Raw genomic sequence first — 19,983 nt, forward strand, 5'->3', positions numbered from 1 at the left:
CAGAAGGAGATGGCCTTAGCTTTCTATCGCATTGCTGGATTCCCCAAAGTGATTGGGGCCGTCGATGGAACACATATTGCACTGAAGTCACCCAAGGATGCACCTGTGACATTCATTAACAGGAAGGGGTATCATTCATTGAATGTAATGATATTATGTGATGCGCACCCGAGGATCCTAAACGTTAATTCTGGACACCGGGGAAGTAATCATGACTCCTTTGTCCTCCGGAACTCTAAATTGTATGATTCTCTAAAGAAATTGCCTACAGGATCCGCATGGATACTGGGCGACAAGGGCTACCCGCTAAAACCATGGCTGATGACCCCCTACCACAATACCATTAATCAGTCTCAGGAGAGATACAACCTTGCACACGTGACTACACGTCAAGTGGTGGAGAGGACAATAGGAGTTCTGAAATCACGCTTCCGGTGCCTGGATAGGTCAGGGGGGACCTTGCAGTACTCTCACCAGAAAGTGTCAAGGATTGTGCTGGCCTGCTGTGCTTTGCACAACCTTGCCCTGCAGGAAGGACTGACCCTTAACAATGAGGAACAGCTGCCTCTTGAAGTGGAGGATGAAGGCGATGGCAATGTGCATGCTGCCAGGCCTCATGGAGAGGAACCAAGTGCCACCGAATGTAAGGCTGCTCGCGAAGTGCTGGTAGCCAACACCTTCACGTGGTAGTTATGCCCTGTACCTAACCCTCCCCCCGCAAGGCAAAGACAGAAGCAGACACATATTAAAGTGCAACATTGACCTTTTATTGCATAATAAAAAACTTTTCACATTCAGTTTCAATGTATAAAGTGAATAACTTGTAAATTTTAAGTAACTTTTATGAACGTAAAAAAAAATTTATGGACAGGAACAGTGAGGAAGTGTAACTGGAAAGAATTCGTCGTTACTTGTCTTTCTTCGTTCAAGGATGTTAATGACCTACTTAATGCAATTTAAAAATGTTAATGTTAACAGTTTTTAAATCACTTTGTAAACAGGTTTAACTATTTGTGTTTGATTCGTAGTGATATAACAAAAATAAAGATGCTAACTACCTCTTTCAACGTTTTCAAACATGTGCAAAATGGTGACTGTTAAAAAAAAGTGTAAACATTTTACAGTAATTTTTACCTCCTTACTGCAATACAAACATTCAAAGTGCAAACTAGCTATTTCAGTTTTGTAACATTTGTTGAAAAAGTTTTTGAAGTTAAATAAATGTTTAAATTCTTTCAACATTGCTTACTGAGTGTCCTTTCCTTCATAAAAAAACACTTGAATTTAAATATGTAATTAAAAATTTAACATTTAAATAAAGTGAAAAATATAACAATTTAACGATTTGCCAACTGGCCTGTGTGACTGAGGGTTGAAGGTGGCAGAGTGAGTGAGCTGAAAGTGACACTAACGTTTCCTGCGCCTTTTCAGTACCAGTGACTGGAGCCCTCCAGATCTACTTGCAATGGCCCTGTCAGATTGATCCTGCTCTTCAGCAGCGGCTTGAGGAAAGGGTTGATGCTGAGGCATTTCTACGCTGCCCTGCATCAAGACTGGCGCAGCTGCTTGCTCCTGGGACCAAAGTGGCTCTGCACTGTGACCTGGGGAGGGCATTTGTGCTGGAATCAGCGTTATGCTAGTGTTACATACAAGCGAATTAAGCATTGCAATCATAGTTTCATTAAGTATCCCCAAATGTGAAGATATCTGATGGAGAATTATCCAACTGCGATATCTTTGTAAGATAATTATCATTAAGCACCCCAAACTGCGATGATATCTGATTTAGTGTAATGCCAACGTTCTCCATTCCCTGCCTGAAATGGTCTCTATCATCTACTTCCTTCTCAGTGAGAGAGGTCAGCAATTGGCTTAAACCTGCAATATCTTGCTGGTCATCTTGCAGGTGCTGCTGTGCCTCAGCTACTCCCACCTGCACTGAAGTGCCCATTTGGTGTCTGCCTGTGGAGCTACAGTCATCATTGACTAGCTCAGAACCACAAGGGCCAGGAGATGGTGAGATAGTGGCCACCGACACAGGGTCTGTACACTCCTGCTGCACTTGCTGACATAGGACAGGTTGCTCCTGTTCCTCAACCACCTCAGTAACTGCTGCCATTGCATCAGAAAAACCTTCCCCAATGCCCTCTGTGGCCGCTGACTCCACGCACTGCTCATCCCGTGTGTGAGAGGTACTCGGTCCAGCTGTGGGAAGGAAGCAGAAAACATTTGCTAAAGTAAAACACGATGTGCCACATCACAGATATTCAGCACACACCTAACCTTATTTAACATATGGCTGCCCAGGCCAACTCACATTGAGGGTCAGAAATGCCTGTTTCAGATGCATCCGCGGGGCGATTGCTAGCAAATTCGTACATCTGCTGGACCCGTTCCTCATGTTCGGTCAAAACCCTCAGCATGGCAACACCACCGCCTGTGACTGTGCGTTCCCTGGAGTTGTGAGCACTTTTACTCTGAAATTGCAGCATAAATAAGAGAATCACACAGCTGCATTTCTGACATGGGACAGCGAAGGCTTTGAAGACTGGCCTGGGTGTTTCTTTACATCTTTCATTGAAGTTTTACATCTACTAGCAATGCAATCAAGATAACAGAACATTAGGTATCCTTGAGATGGCCCCAAAGCCATAAAGTTTTATTGCTACCTCAGGTGACTTTACCAAGAAGTAAATTGACTGCTGTAAAAGAAAGCCTTTATAGATCTGGCTAACTTAAATTCTAAGCAATGTTACAGTACACTTTAGTTATAGCTGCACAAACCCTGACAGATCGGAGAATGTCACTGAATTTCTTGCGGCATTGTTCCGCTGTACGTGGAATGGTGGAGGTCGCGCTGACAGCTTCTGCAACTTCCGACCACGCTGCCGCCTGAACTTTTCGCGGAGCTCTCGACTGCTCATTCCCAATGATGCGCAGGCACCTCACCTCCACCTCGTTGAGGAGATTGCTGAGGTCATCATCAGTGAAGTTCTGACTTCTTTTAATCACGTTAATTGTGCTAATTCCAGCCATTTCACTTTGCTAATTAACTGCAAAGAATTAATAGAATGTTTTCAAGGCTTTAAAAATTGCTTAAATAGCTCCAATTGTCTTTAAAACTATGTAAGAGTCATCAAAATCATTTAAATGTTTTTAAAATTTTACAAAAGTTCACAAAACATTCATAAAATAGCAGATAACTTACTTTCCCTGCAGCTGTGTAACTCCAAAGTCCTGTGCAGCTGATCGGAGAGATTGGGGGCGTGTCCTGCTGCAATGAGACCTTAAGGGGCGTGTCTCACTTGCACTGCACGCTCCTGACTTCACTCCTGGGCGGCGTGACGTCATACGCTGCCCGGGATTCTTCTTTCAGTTTCAGCAAGTGCAGGCGTCCCTGGAGCTGATCGGCAGGAGCGCGGGGTAAGTGCAAATACGGGGCTTGCACGCGCTGCAAGCCCCGTTCTGGAATTTCTGGCCCAAGAAATAGGAGCAGGATTTGCCCATGTGGCCCTGGAGCAAACTCCGCCATTCAGTAAGATCATGGCTGATCCTTTACCGCAACTGAAACTTACCGACCTAGTCCCATATACCTTGATTCCCGTAATGTCCATATCCATCTCGGTTAGAAATGTACTCAACGACTGAACAGCCACAGCACTCTGCGGTAGAGAATCCCAAAGATTCACAACCTTTAGAATGAAGCAATTTCTCCTCATCTCAGTCGTAAATGGCCGGCCTCTTATTCTGAAACTTTGACCCATAGTTCTGGACTCCACAGGCAGGGTAAAAGCCTCTCAGCATCCGCCGTGTCACGCCCTGCAAGTATTTATATGTTTTCCTTCGTACAGTCTGCTGATTTCATTTCACCACAGAAAACAATGTTTAACTGGATGGACAAGCAGCAGCAAATACAATACAGCCGCAGATTTATTCTCCAACTACTTTCTGTGATTCGCCCGCGGCCGTATAAAGGGGAAAAAAGCAGAACACGAAAGAAAAGGCGGTTTGAATCCCGTTCGTAGTGTCGAATTGCCTCAATTTGGCCGAACGCCATTTGAAGCAACAATTTGAATCAGACATTGCACTTCATTTCAGTCTCAAAACGTTGCATAGTGGCATAGTGGTTAGCACTGTTGCCTCACAGCGCCAGGGACCCTGGTTCGAATCCGGCCTCGGGCGACTGTCTGTGTGGAGTTTGCACATTCTCCCCGTGTTTGCGTGGGTTTTCTCCGGGTGCTCCGGTTTCCTCCCACAGTCCAAAGATGTGCGGGTTAGGTTGATTGGCTATGGTAAATTGACCCTTAGTGTTAGGGGGATTAAATACGTGGGGTTACGGGGATCGGGTGGGATATGTGTTGGTGTAGGGGTTACGGTGATCGGGTGGGATATGTGTCGGTGCAGGCTCGATGGGCTGAAATGGCCTCTATCTGCACTGTGGGGATTCTGTGATTCTGTTAAGCGTTCACACACTGAAAACCGCAGGGAAATGCAAAAGCGAGTCACTAAACTGCATTTGAAAACCCCAACCAAATCAGCTCGCGTCAAAGATTTTGTGATTAGAAATTCATACCTCTAGCATTTGGCTGAAAACAAGAGATTGCAGGCGCTTCTCGGCCGCGGCGCCAGCGACATGAACAAGTCATCCGCTCACAACCGAGTCCTCCAACACACTGGAGCTGGTTGTGACGGAGCAGCTCAATCCTCAGGCTCTGATTGGACACATTCAATGGGGGCGTTCCTGCGCCGCTGTATGTGATTGGTTGGTTGTTGTCACATGATCAGGGTGCGGGGCGAGGCAAGTGAGCTGAAGTCCTCCGGCATTTGTTATTGTTTCAAGCTTTCCGTTCTTATCCATGAAAGTGTAAAACTGAGGAAAGAATCAAGAAGGGTTTAAACTCGGCCGCGCTACCATTCTTTGGGGGCTGACACTAGTAACAGGTGATTGAAATGTGGCTTGGACTGGTTAAAAATAGGGGAAACGAAAGGAAATTAAATTCGTGGACGGAAAACTCTCTTCTGATGCAACCCACTAGATCAAAAGAAGCAATGTGTTCACAGGGCAATACAATAAATAGATGTTTGTTGGAACACCCTCATTGTAAATTTAATTGATAATTTATCCCTGTTGTATATTGCAAGCTGGAAGTTGGTGTAAGTAATGTTTAAAAAGTGATAAAAATAAGTGCGATGTGATTGAGGGCAGCAATATATGTTTTTACTGTTGGTGAAAATAGCAGAAGATAATTTCGATCCATCGACCTCTGGAGTATGTGCCCAGCACGCTTCCGCTGCGCTACTCTGTTGCCGGTTGCTATATCACTCCTGGCTGATACTTAGGTTCCGATGCCCCACAGTGCTGTGTGTTAGCGAGACATATTTCAGCATCCAGTCTGTGTTGAAAGCCGTCAGACAGCCCAGAGACCCGGACCCTGCAACACACGTGTTGGCAGGCTCACATGGCTACACAATGTCACAAGGTATTACACCACCGACAATGGGACAGACACATTGAAAACCAGCAAGGGTATTTCAGGCCACACAACGGGAGGGACAGAGAAAGACACTGAGGAAACCAGAGAGAGAGAGAGAGAGAGATAAACAGACTGAATAACACGAGTTAGAGACTGAGATCGAGGGAAAGACCGAGACTGCGAGAGAAACAGAGAGGGAGATAGACAAATGGGAAACGGAGACTGATATGAAGAGAGAGGCCTGCATGTAGATGCTTACAGCGGTGTAAAAATCTTCCCTGTTGTGTAAAGATTTTCCCTGTCATATAAAGTTGTTCCTTGTGGTATAAAGATGTTCTCTGTTATGTAAAGGTTTTCCCTGTTGTTTAGAGATGTCGTCTGCTTTGTAAAGATGTCCGCTATTTCATAATGTGTTTCCTGTTGTGTAACGGTGTTCCCTCTTGTGTAAAGGCCAAGAGCACCATCTGGTGCTGGAGAGGCTGCGCTGCAGATATGCGTTGAGAGAAAGGGGAAGGCCAAGGCTGCTGCAAGATTGCAGCATTTGCAGCTTATTTTGGTGCGAATAAAATGATTTGAACGTTGCGTTGCAGGTTTTTGTTTTTATTGCAAGAGGAATTTGCTGTAAGTAAAGCGTAAAGTGTGATAAATAAAACCTGACGCGCTGAGCCTGAAATTTACCATAATTAATAGAAGAGAGAAAAATAGGGAATATTTGCCCTCCTTTTCACAAGTTCCTCACACAAATAGTAGGAAAAACAAATCTGACTCTCATCCTGAACACAGAGTCCAGATCATAGAAACATAGATGATAGGAGCAGGGGTAGGTCATTCGGCCCCTCGATCCTGTTCCACCATTCAATGCGATCAAGGCTGATCATCCAAATTCAGTACCCAGTCTGGTTTCTCCGCATACCCCTTGATCACTTTAGCCTTAAGAAATACATCCAACTCCTTCTTGAATATATTTAATGAATTGGCCTCTACTGCCTTCTGTGGTAGATATTTCCACAGTCTGGGTGAAGAAATTCCTCCTCATCTGTCCTAAATGGCTTAGCCCTTATGCTTAGACTGTGGCCCATGGTTCTGGACTCCCCGACTATCGGGAACATCCTTCCTGCATCTAATCTGTCCAGTCCTATCAGAATTTTACAAGTTTCAATGAGATCCCCTCTCATTCTTCTCAAATCCAGCGAGTATACGCTCAATCGACCCAATCTCTCCTCGTACGTCATTCCTGCCGTCCCATGTATCAGCCTAGTGAATCTTCGCTGAACTGCCTCCATGGCAAGAAGATGCTTCCTTAGATAAGGCGACCAAAGCTGCGCACAATACTCAAGATGTGGTCTTACCAAGGCCCTGTACAACTCCAGCAAGATACCCTTGTTCCTGTACTCAAACCTCGCTACGAAGGTCAACATATCTTTTGCCTTCTTAACTGCCTGCTGCACCTGCATGCTTACCTTCAGCGACTGGTGCACAAGGACACCCAGGTCTCGTTGCACTTCCCCTTCACCCAAACTATTACCATTCAGATAATAATCTGTCTTCCTGTTTTTGCCATCAAAGTGGATAACCTCACAGTTATCCACGTTATATTTCATCTGACATGCTTCTGCCCAATCAGCCAACCTGTCCAAATCATCCTGGAGTTTCTCGGCATCCTCCTCACAGCACACACGCCCACCCAGCTTTGTGTCGTCTGCAAATTTGGAGATATTACATCTAGTTCCCTTTTCTAGATCATTAATATATATTGTGAATAGCTGGGGTCCAAGGACTGAACCCTGCGGTACCCCACTAGTCACTGCCTGCCACTCGGAAAAGACCCATTTATTCCAAATCACAAAGCCACATACTCTGTGGTTAGATACCCTTAGCTCTTAGAAGGGCAAGCTATGTTGAACACTGCTTCTTTGAAGTTATTAACAACATTCCAAAATTTTTGGTGATACTTGGGGTGGCGACCAGCAGTCTGGCAAATCTGCTTTGCTCAGCTATTTTACAGTACTAGTTAAAATAGTTAATATAATGGTCCAGCAGCCCATCCTACTTTTCAGCTTTCTAAATGCTACATGTACGCTTTTAATATATATCTATATCAATAATGTGAAGCTAATCATCCAATATTACAGCCTAATGGTTAATTTTTTAGAGACTGGAGGATTCAGGCTTCGTTTCACAGTCCTATTTTTGCAAACCAACAGTCCCCCCTTCCAACACCTGGAAAGGGCCCTTTGAGCGGGGTTGGAAAATGTGCTCTCGACGCTACGATAGTGTGATACGCTGATGGGTTTATAGCTTTACAGAAACGCATATAGGTTTTCCCCGATCAAATAGCATGAATGATGAAGGTTTTCCTGTAACCCCCTTCCAGTTTGTTCTATAATTCCCCCCCCCCCCCCACTAGTTATTTGTCTATTCCTGGTAGGCCACACATTTGTTGCATATGGTCTGGTGTGAATCCTGTCGAGGTAGCTACCCGTCGAGGCACCAGGTATGCATCAGATGAGTAAAGTTAATATTTAGGTATTCCCCAAATCATTATACGATCGCTTCAATATTCATGCACTTGATTTCTCCAATAAGTTGCTAAAGTCATCATCTGAAATACTTGGAGTAGGGGCAGTACAATCATTTAACAGTTTTAACCACTTGTTTTGCAATTCGTTTCCCCTGTGTCCATTTACATTTCCTGCATGTCATACATAACGGGGTCAGGACAATTACAGTACTAACTGCACCACGACTAATATATGTGAAACCAGTGGATCTGTATATTTAGTCCCCAGTCTATCCTTTCTCCTCCGCCCGCTGCTCCTATTGCTGCATCATATGATCTGGCAGTAACGGCCCTGATCTGATCACTTACTTACTTAAATTCAATCCACTGTTCCGGTGTTCCAATTCTGCCCCGCCAGGGGCATCCTCTGTTTCTTTTATCTTTACTGATGTTACCCCGCCTGGGCTCTCCTCTACGTTGCCTCAGTTCTTCTCTTTCGGTGTGCTCCATTAATTTGTTAGTGCTGGTTAGTCATGGGCATGAGTACCCAACTGGCTTAGAGTCATAGAGTAATAGAGCACGGATGGAGGCCCTTCGGCCCATCGTGTCCGCGCCGGCCATCAAGCCCTGTCTAATCTAATCCCATATTCCAGCATTTGGCCCGTAGCCTTGTATGCTATGGCATTTCAAGTGCACATCCAAATGCTTCTTAAATGTTGTGAGGGTTTCTGCCTCCACAACCCTTTCAGGCAGTGAGTTCCAGACTCCAACCACCCTCTGGGTGAAAAAGTTCTTTCTCAAATCCCCTCTAAACCTCCCGCCCTTTACCTTGAATCTATGCCCCCTAGTTATTGACCCCTCTACTAAGGGAAAAAGCTCCTCAGCATCCATCCTATCTATGCCCCTCATAATTTTGTACACCTCAATCATGTCCCCCCTCAGCCTCCTCAGCTCCAAGGAAAACAAACCCAACCTGCCCAGTCTCTCTTCATAGCTGAAGCGCTCCAGCCCTGGTAACATCCTGGTGAACCTCCTCTGCACCCTCTCTAACGCGATCACATCCTTCCTGTAGTGTGGCGACCAGAACTGCACACAATATTCCAGCTGTGGCCTAACCAGTGTTTTATACAGCTCCATCATAACCTCCTTGCTCTTATATTCAATGCCTCGGCTAATGAAGGCAAGTATCCCATATGCCTTTTTTACCACCTTATCCACCTGTTCCGCCGCCTTCAGGGATCTGTGTACTTGCACACCCAGATCCCTCTGACCCTCCGTCTTGCCTAGGGTCTTTCCATTCATTGTGTATTCCTTTGCCTTGTTAGTCCCCCCAAAGTGCATCACCTCGCACTTTTCCGGGTTAAATTCCATGTATCATAATCTTACGACATAGTGTGAGTTGTCCCCTATGCTGTCAATTTCAATATCCATTCTCGAGTGTAATTACAGTGTGCAAAATTCACATAGTTTCCAGCATGAAGGTTTACATAGAGTTATATAATGAGAAAAGGTTGAACAAAAAGGATGACAGAATCTTTACAATAGGAAGTTCGATTTTGTACACATGTAGCAAAATGCCTGTATGATGCTAATACGTTAAAGCCATGTAAATATTTCGGAAGCAAGTACCTGTACTTCCTTATTCAAATTAATAAAACTATTATCATGGATAAAACTGCATTAATATTCAACAATGGATACAGTTTAGCACTCATTCAGATCACAGGACAACTCAAGAGTAGGCAAGCTGTCGCTGCAAATGCGATATTCCGAGAAACATCAAGCCACACAGTGCAATTCTACTGCCCATCTCAAGAGAAGCCTCGGCCAACCCATCCACTTCCTGGAGAAGGACAGGAAATGGGAAGTGAAGTCCTGCAGAGGAGATCCATTAACTTCCTATTGGACTGTCAAAGACCCATTGATGGCTGTAAAGGGTAAGCTATTTCCTACTTTAGTGAGTAGAGATGTCGCGTCCATGAGAAACAAAAACTCATAGGCATAAAACTCTTTCATAAAAGGTGGAAATGCTCTCAGTATTTCACAGAATCACAGAAACCCCACAGTGCAGATAGAGGCCATTTCGGCCCATCGAGCCTGCACTGACACATATCCCACCCGATCCCCGTAACCCCTACACCAACACATATCCCACCCTATCCCCACGTATTTAATCCCCCTAACACTAAGGGTCAATTTATCACAGCCAATCAACCTAACCCGCACATCTTTGGACTGTGGGAGGAAACCGGAGCAACCGGAGGAAACCCACGCAAACACGGGGAGAATGTGCAAACTCCACACAGACTGTCACCCAAGGCCGGATTCGAACCCGGGTCCCTGGCGCTGTGAGGCAACAGTGCTAACCACCATGCCACTGTAAGAAAAGAATATAAGAACATAAGAAATAGGAGCAGGAGTAGGCCAATGGGCCCCTCGCGCCTGCTCCGCCATTCAATAAGATCATGGCTGATCTGATCCTAACCGCCAATCTACTATCACAGAACCATCTCCTGAACCTAACAGAATTAGACACACGAAATAGGAGCAGGATCAGGCTACACGGCCCCTGGGCCCGCTCCGCTACCCACAGGGCCATGACCGATCCGAACCTAGACTCCTGTCCAAATTCCTGCCCGCTCCCCATAACCCTTAATTCCCTTTACTTCTAGGAAACTGTCTATTTCTGTTTTAAATTTATGTAATGATGTAGCTTCTACAGCTTTTTGGGGCAGCATATTCCATGGACCTACCACCCTCTGAGTGAAGTAGCTCCTCCTCATCTCAGTTTTGAAAGAGCAGCCCCTTATTCTAAGACTATGCCCCCTAGTTCTAGTTTCACCCATCATTGGGAACATCCTCCCCGCATCCACCTGATCCAACCCCTTCGCAATCTTGTATGTTTCAATAAGATCGCCTCTCATTCTTCTGAACTCCAATGAGTAGAGTCCAAATCTACTCAACCTCTCCTCATATGTCCATCCCCTCATCGCCAGGATTAACCGAGTGAACCTTCTTTGTACTGACTCGAGAGCAAGTATGTCCTTTCTTAAGTATGGACAGCAAAACTGTACGCAGTATTCCAGGTGCGGTCTCACCAATAACTTGTACAACTGAAGCAATACCTCCCTACTATTATATTCTGTCCCCCTAGCAATGAAAGCCAACATTCCATTGGCCTTCTTAATCACTTGCTGCACCTGCATACTAACCTTTTGAGTTTCGTGCACCAGGACCCCCAGATGCCTTTGTACTTCAGTACTTTCCAGTTTCGTGCCTTTAAGATAATAACTTGCTCTACGATTTTTCCTGCCAAAGTGCATAACCTCACACTTTCCAGTATTGTATTCCATCTGCCAAATCTCTGCCCACTTACTTAGCCTGTCTATGTCCCCTTGCAGGTTTTGTATGTCCTCCTCACTCACTACTTTCCCTCCCATCTGCAAACTTTGATATGTTACACTCGATCCCCTCCTGCAAATCGTTAATATAGATTGTAAAGTGTTGGGGACCCAGCACTGACCCCTGCGGAACACCACTAGTTACTGATTGCCAGTCTGAGAATGAACCATTTATCCCAACTCTCTGCCTTCTGTTAGATAGCCAATCCTCTATCCATGACAGAATATTACCCCAATCCCGTGATTTTTTATCTTAAGCAATAATCTTTTGTGTGGCACCTTGTCAAATGCCTTTTGGAAGTCTAAATACACTACGTCCACTGGTTCCCCTTTATCCACCCTATATGTTACTTCCTCAAAGAACTCCAGCAAATTTGTCAAACATGACTTCCCCTTCATAAAACCATGCTGACTTTGTCCTATTAAATTATGATTATCCAAATGTCCTGTTACTGTCTCCTTAATAATGGACTCCAAAATTTTACCTACCACAGATGTTAGGCTAACCGGTCTATAGTTTCCAGCCTTCTGTCTGCTGCCCTTTTTAAATAAGGGTGTTACTTTAGCAGTTTTCCAGTCTGCCAGGACCTTTGCTGAGTCCAGGGAGTTTTGGAAAATTATTACCAATGCATCCACAATCCCTACCGCCACTTCCCTCAAGGCCCTAGGATGTAAGCCATCAGGTCCAGGTGATTTATCCACCTTGAGTCCCTTTATTTTACCGAGTACCACTTCCTTAGTGATTTTGATCATGTTTAGCTCCTCCCCCCACCCTATAGCCCCCTGTTTGTCCAGTGTTGGAATATTCTTAGTGTCTTCTACTGTATAGACTGATATAAAATATTCATTCAGTGTTTTTGCTATCTCCATATTTCCCACCATTAATTTCCTGGTCTCATCCTCTAAGGGACCAACGTTTACTTTAGCCACCCTTTTTCTTTTTATATAACTATAAAAACTCTTACTATCTGTTTTTATATTTTTTGCTAATTTACTTTCATAATCTATCTTCCCTTTCTTAATCAATCTTTTTGTTATTTTTTTGCTGTCTTTTAAAGTTTTCCCAATCCTCTATCCTCCCAGTAGATTTGGCTACCTTGTATGCCCTTGTTTTTAGTCGAATACTATCCTTAATTTCTTTACTTAGCCACGGATGGCTGTCTTTTCTTTTACACCCTTTTCTTGTCAGTGGAATATATTCTTTTTGGAAGTTGTAAAATAACTCCTTAAGTGTACACCACTGATCATGTATCGTCTTACCCTTTAATCTATCTTCCCAATCCACTCTACTCAATTCCGCTCTCATACCTTCATACTCTCCTTTATTCAAGCTTAGCACGCTTGTTTGAGATCCAACCTTCTCTCCCTCTAATTGAATATGGAATTCAACCATGTTATGGTCACTCATTCCAAGGGGATCCTTTACTAGGACATTTTTAATTAATCCTGTCTCGTTACACAGGACCAGATCTAAGGTTGCTTGCCCCCTGGTCGGTTCAGTTACATACTGCTCAAGAAACCCATCCCTAATACACTCAATGAACTCATCCTCAAGGCAGCCCTGCCCAATTTGATTTGTCCAATTAATATGATAGTTAAAATCCCCCATAATTATAGATGTTCGCTTATTACAAGCATCAATCCATTCTTGTATGTGTTTTGTTTTATTCAGATGCTCTTCTTAACCTGCAAACGCTGCCGAGGAGAAACGCTGCAAGTTACAAATGCACCAGGATTTTATTTTTTCCTTTGATATTTTCTTTTATGTCGCTCATTCCTGTTCCTGGAAAGATTTGTCCCAATATTTTGCTGCACTCTCTCACAGAGTCGTTGGTCTTTGTAAATATCACAATTGTCTTGTCCAGTAAATAATAATCATGAGGCTAAATACTTTTTTGAACACTTGAATATGTCTTAAAACGGCAACAGAAAGGTGTACAAGAAAGAATAGTGAAAGGATCACTGTCTAAGCGGATTGAACAGATGATTCTGAAAATAACACGAATCTTTGAGGGGTGAGGTGTAGATTTGCTCCCGCTGTAGGAACTGAAGGGAAATTACAGATTTTAATTACATCGATTTCAGCTGTAGTTGTGTGAATACACTCCTGTACAACCGAATATAGACAGTGTTCGGCAGTTACAGTTAAACTGTTGGTTTATTTTTGGAATATGCGCACCATTGTGATGTAAACACGGCTATTTTCTATTTCCCCACTGAACCAGCGTGCGGTATCCATGTCTTACACCCACCATCCTTGTATGCCGCCTCCAATGTTAAGTTGCCGCTTCATTTTCCGATGCTGTCAGAAATTGGCGCTGGTACATTTGGCTTAGTTGGGGCGCAAAATGGTGATGTGGGTTCAGCGGCCAATTGCACACCCTCCCGATGTCCCTTTCCATCGAAGTCACTGTGCCTGGTGGCCGAACCATTATCGCCCCTTTAGCGACTCTGATCAAGTAGAAAGTTGCTCCCGCTCTCTGTTTCCAGCACCTCCTGTTGCCCTGCTGCTGCTCGAGAGTCCCTGCTTGTTTTCAAACAAACAGCATTACCTTGAAGTGATAACTTTATCTGAAAATGTAACCATTAGCAGACTGTTAATACCCTTGAAAGTAGCGCAATTTTCCTCGTTATCTACTGCTCACTAGTACAATGCCGCTTGTGACAGATTTCGGCTCCTTCAGCATCTCGTCTGCTGATATAATTTCACTGAACTGTTACCAGAGTGTAGGCTGATCGATTAATTTCTGACCAATTGAACCGTTCATATCAGCGTCAGCAAGATACCATCCAAACCTTCGTTGAGGACTCAGTCCTCTATGCAGCGGTGAATCTGTAGAACATTTGCAGATCTCCCGGACACCAGGCACGCCCTTTTCAACAGTGCCAGGCAATGCGATGGTCATCAGCATTTCGCCCATTAAAATATTGTCAAGAAGGGCTTTGTGTTTGCAAAAAGACATCTATAGAAAGGTAATCTGAGAGAAAGGTCCTACCCCTCTCATGGTATTTAGTTTACTTTGTATATAATTTAAACGAACATTTTGTATCATGGTAAACAGCAGCAGGCCATTCAGCCACTCGAGCCTTCTCTATGGAATGAGGTCCAGGTTGATCTGTACCTCAACTCCATTTACCCGGCTTCATCCTTATCCTTTGATACCCTAACCTAACAAAAAAGTTTCAATCCCAATCTCGAAATTTCTTATTTTCCCCGAGCACACAGAACCTTTCTGCGGGAAATGTTCGAAATTTCTACAAAACTTTGTGCGAAAATATGCTTCCTGATTTTGCTTCTGAGCGGCCGGGCACTAATTTTAAGATCACTCCCTATTGTTCTAGGTATCACTACTGGAAGAAATAGTTTCTCTGTATCTACTCTATCAGATATTTAAACATGTTAAGAACATTGATTAAGTTACACAGTAATCTCCTATACTACAGGGAATACAAGTCGAGCCTATTCAACCTGTCCTCACAATTTAACCCTCTAAGCCCCGGTATCATTCTGGTGTATCTCCACTGCACCGATTCCAAGGCCAATATATCCTTCCTGAAGTGCGGTGCCCAGAACTGACCGCAGTATTCAAGATAGGGTCTGACAAAGGATCAGTACAAAAGAGGCATAACTTCCTTCCCTTTCTATTCCAGGCTCCTTGAGATAATAACGACTGAATCACTGCTTCTGCGTCGCCGGGGGCAAAATGCAAACTTGGCCCCCGTCCATGGCTTTAAATAGTCGATTAACCACGTGATTGGGGTTTTGCAGAATTTTGCGATGGATTTCGGGCCCTCCATGAGCCAGGAGGGTAGAAGCAGTACTTTAAGTAAAATAAACCTTCTAAATAAGCTTGCACATTAATGAACGGATTTCACTTTGGGGAAATTAGAATAGATTAGGAAGATTACCGAGCATCTTTGCCACCTCCTTTCCTGCTACACTTTCCTCCAGAAAGTGAATGTAACGGAGTTTCATTCTGTTAAACTGTGCTATTTCTAGCTGCCCTGCTAAAATTTCCTATCTTCATTCTACCCGGGTGATGCTTCTTGCCCAGAGAGTAAACAGAAAAATCAAATGCCTTATCTCTGTATGATGCTGGTTCTGTTTGTTGCATGAAATAATTATTACTGTTAAATGGCTGACCACTTATCCTGAGTGCCACCTAGTTCAAGACTCACAAGCTTGGAGTAACAACAGCTCAGCATCTACCGTGTCAATCCCCCTCAGAATAATTTATGTTTCAATGAGATCACCTCTCATTCTTCCAAAATCCAGAGATTACAGGCCCAATCAACATAATCTCTCCTCAGAGAACAAAGCTCTCATCCCAGGAATGAATCTAGTGAACCTTCGCTGCACCACTCCTAAGGCAAGTGTATCTTTGCTCAGATAAGGAGATGTTAAACCGAGGCCCGTTTGCCCGCTCCGGAAGATATAAAAGATCCCCTGGCACTATTCAAAAAGGCGCAGGGGACAACTGGACAATAATTTTCTCTCAACCAACATCACTAAAACAGATTATCTCGACATTATCACATTTCCATTTCTGGGACCTTGCTGTTCATGAATTGGATGCTGCGTTTCTGACATTGCAACAGTGACTGCATTTCAAACGTACTTGATTGGCTGTAAACTATGTCCGGAGGTGGTGAAATGGAAGACTTGCTTTTTTCTTTCGACTGTAACAGGGTGGCAAAACCTTGCACTTACTAAAGCCCCCAAACAAGACTTATTTTCCATCCACTTTCCTGTCCAAACACTTCCTCTAACGGGCAGCTAAATCGATATTGCCCATTTTACACTAGCGCCGAAAGCTAAAATTAAAAACTTTGTGTGAAGCAGTGGTCAGCGGCCTTGTAAAAGCGAGATCTGAAGACTGGGCTGAAATGTGAACTGCGATTCAGAAATTAAGAGGACCAATTATAGGGCGTCAACCAGGAACAAGAGGAGTCAGGTCGCATGCCGTGGGCAAAGTCACATATTCCGGCGCTACCCTTTCCCTTTGTTGGTAGAGGCATCATGACGAGAACTGTTTCCAGCAGCTTGAGAGTAAGCCCTCCTGCGGTATCATTAAATTACTGTGGGGCGCTCCACTCTCTGTCGAAAATTTGCATGTAGAGTTGGGGATGTGTCTCAGTTGTGCGAAGTCGCAGTTTCAAGCCTCGGCTTCTCCAAACACTTTTTGCTCCCAATTGTGGATATAATTTTGAAAATATACTCTCTATTGTCTCTCCCAGACAATCAGCTATCCAGTGATGCTGAGGGATCACAGTGTTTACCGTTTGCTTCAGTCCACGGGGTTTCTGCTCCTCTTTGAACATTTTAAAAACAAATCTGTATCATAAATGCAATGGCCAAGGTTTATTGAACAGACTGAAATCCGACCTCTGAATCAGATAGTGAGATGTAAGAACGACAGGGAGTCAAACAGGAACGAGAGCTGCGGGTGCGCGCTCTGCATTGTGACGTCACACAATCCGGTCAGTCTGTTGTTAAGGGGGTGAAGACCAGCTCCGTGTCAATTGAATGTTTCTAGAGCCTCGGATGTTGGAACCTGCTGCCATCATAAATCAACTTTCAGCAACTGTGCTAAAAAAAAATGCTTGGAGATGCCGAGGATTGAACTTAGGCTCGCATACCACAGAGCTGCATCACTGGGCAACATGCTATATCATCATGGTTAGAATGTCTGAGTGCCTTGCCTTCTTAATGCCATGAAATAATTTGCTGGACTTAGAATTATCTTCTTTTGTGCTCCAAATATGTACTGAAGTCTGTGCACCTGATACAACTGTGGGTGAAGAGAAAAAACAAGGGCTCGGCACTGATGTGAGAAAGGGGCATTGAGAAGGAAGACATTGGGACTCCTTGGGCTCTTCCCTCAGGGAAAGATATGACTAAGAGTAGACCACATGGAGGCCGTTAACATTATGAATGGATTAAAAACATATAATCTTAGTATCTTACAGCACAGCAAGGGCCATTCGCCCCGTCATGACTGTGCCAACTCTTAGAAAGAGCGGTCCAGTTTAATCCCACAGCCCAGTATTTGTAGCATAACTGTCCTTCCAAGAATATATTGGAGCAGGAGTCGGCCATTTGGCCCCTCGAGCCTGCTCCGCCATTTATTGAAATCATGGCTGATCATCCAATTTCAGAAACCTGTCCCTGCTTTCTCCCCATATCCCTTGATCCCTTTAGATTTAAGAAATATATCTAACTTCTTCTGAATATATTTAATAAGTTGTCCTCACCTGCCTTCTGTGGTAGAGAATTCCAGATGTTCACCACTTTCTGGGTGATAAATTTCTCCTCATCTCTGTCCTAAATGGCTGACCCCTTATCGTTGGTCTGTGACCCCTGGTACTGGACTCCCCTGCCATCGGGAACATCCTTCCTGCATCTAGTCTGTCTAGTGCTGTTAGAATTTTATAAATTTCAATGAGATCCCTCTCATTCTTCTAAACTCTAGCGAATATTAACCTAATCGACCCAATCTCTCTTCATACATCATTCCTGCCATCCCAGGTTTCAGTCTGGTTAATCTTCGCTGCACCCCCTCCATGGCAAGAACATCCTTCCTCGGATAAGGTGACGAAAACTGCACACAATACTCAAGGTGTGGTCTCACCAAGGCCCTGTACAACTGCAGCAGGACATCCTTGCTCCTATACTCGAATCCTCTCTTGCTATGAAGGCCAACGTATCATTTGCCTTCTTAACTGCCTGCTGCACCTGCATGCTTACCTTCAGCGACTGGTGCACAAGGACACCAGGTTTCGTTGCACATCCACATTTCCCAATCTATTGCCGTTCAGATAATAATCTGTCTTCCTGCTTTTGTCACCAAAGTGGATAACCTCGCATTTATCCACAATAAAGTGCATCTGTCGTGCATCTGCTCAATCACCCAACCTGTCCAAATCATACTTGAGTTTATCTGCATCTGCCTCACAGCACACACGCCCACCGAGCTTTGTGTCATCTGCAAACTTGGAGCTATAACATCTAGTTCCCTCGTCTAGATCGTTAATGTGTATTGTGAATAGCTGTGGCCCTAGCACCGATCCCTGCGGTACCCCACTAGTCACTGTCTGTCACTCAGAAAAAGACCTGTTTACTCCAACGCTTTGCTTCCTGTCTGCCAATAAGTTCGCTATCCAAGTCAGTACCTTACCCACAATCCCATGTGCTTGAACTTTGCATGCTAATCTCTTATGGAGGAGTATAGACTTTGGATAGGACAACAATAGAGAGCACGGAAGTGCTAAATAGGTTGTCATCAATCAAAGTTAAGATGTCACCAGGTCAATCATGGGTACTATGGTATTGAATCATAGAACCTTACGACACAGAAGGAAACCATTAGGCTAGTAATTCCTGTGCCATCTCGTTGAAAGGCCTGAACAATTTAGTTCCCCATCCCAGCTATTCCCCGTCACCATCTAAATCAGTCCTTGTCTAACATATGTCGCATTTTAATAGTTGCTATGGAATCTGATTTCAATACTTTTCCAGGAAATGCCTACCAAATCTTAACACTGTTCTGTGTGAGGCGACGTCTCCTCATTATCCTCTAGTTCTTTTGCCAATTATTTTAAATGCATTACCATTGATTACCGAACCATGTGCCAAAGGAAATAGTTTCAACCTACCTGAAGCATCAACACCCCTCATAGCTTTGAATACCTCTATGATGTCCCCGTTTAAACTGGTCTGCACAATCTCTTCACATAACTGAAGTGCCTGATACCTGCCCGTTTAAACTGGTCTGCACAATCTCTTCACATAACTGAAGTGCCTGATACCTGGTATTATCCTGGAATACCTCCTCTGTAACATTGTCAGGGCCTTCATATCTATCTATTATTATCATTATTATATATATAAAGCAGTATGTCTGTCTGTCTGCCCGCTGTCTGTCTGTCCGCTATACACTCAAAAAGACAAAAATTATTTGGACAGCAGACAAAAAACGTTCAAAAATCCGCTCATTAGCGGTTGACCAATCCTACTGCTCATTAGCATTGAGTGACGTGATGGTTGACCAATCCTACAGTTCAGTGACCTGATGGTTGACCAATCGGTGCATCACGGGGGGGCGTGGGCGGGGCCTAATCCTTCAAACTGAAAACCAAGCTGCGGCCATTGTTGTTTTTGATGCAGCAACTCTGCCTCTTTCCGACCATGGGCCTCAGTCCCACCCTTACCCTCCTGCTCCTCCTTCTCTCTGCTTTCTCCCCTCTCTCCTGTCACCCCGGCCTCTCCGCTCGTGGGTTGTTTGCATCCACGGTGGATGAGCTGCCTGCAGGCCTAAGGCCTCGAAGCCTCGGCCTCTGCTCGCCAGCCACGCCCGAGCTAGGCACCTCCCATCCCGCTGGGACCAATTCCCAACCAGCGGCCCGACATCGCCGCCATCTTGGTAAAGGATGGTGGGGCGGGAGGTAGCGAGCGTGTGAACGTCGGAGGCGCCACGGAGCGGGACCTGAGCTAAGGTGAGTCAGGCCGGGCCTCACACGCTACGCCGCACACAGTCCGGCCCTGAGCTGCTGATCCGCACACGGGGGCTTTGGGTCACCGCGTCTGGGCTCTGAGGAAAGGGAGAGA

General features: G+C 44.6%; 1 protein-coding gene across 1 annotated transcript; it reads right to left on the reverse strand.

The window, feature by feature from the left end:
* Positions 1–745: 745 nt before the first annotated feature.
* Positions 746–4,679, reverse strand: LOC147098191 (uncharacterized). Its single transcript, XM_085970085.1, has 3 exons — positions 4,574–4,679; positions 2,318–2,477; positions 746–2,205 (listed from the first exon to the last, which is right to left on the reverse strand). The coding sequence occupies exons 1-3, from the start codon at positions 4,580–4,582 to the stop codon at positions 1,682–1,684; spliced, it is 693 nt and encodes a 230-aa protein (XP_085826211.1). The 5' UTR covers positions 4,583–4,679; the 3' UTR covers positions 746–1,681.
* Between the last annotated feature and the right edge of the window lie 15,304 nt (positions 4,680–19,983).

Source organism: Somniosus microcephalus, chromosome 29, assembly GCF_052327205.1.
Source record: "Somniosus microcephalus isolate GS21.2 chromosome 29, FLI_Smic_1.0, whole genome shotgun sequence".
Classification (NCBI taxonomy): domain Eukaryota; kingdom Metazoa; phylum Chordata; class Chondrichthyes; order Squaliformes; family Somniosidae; genus Somniosus; species Somniosus microcephalus.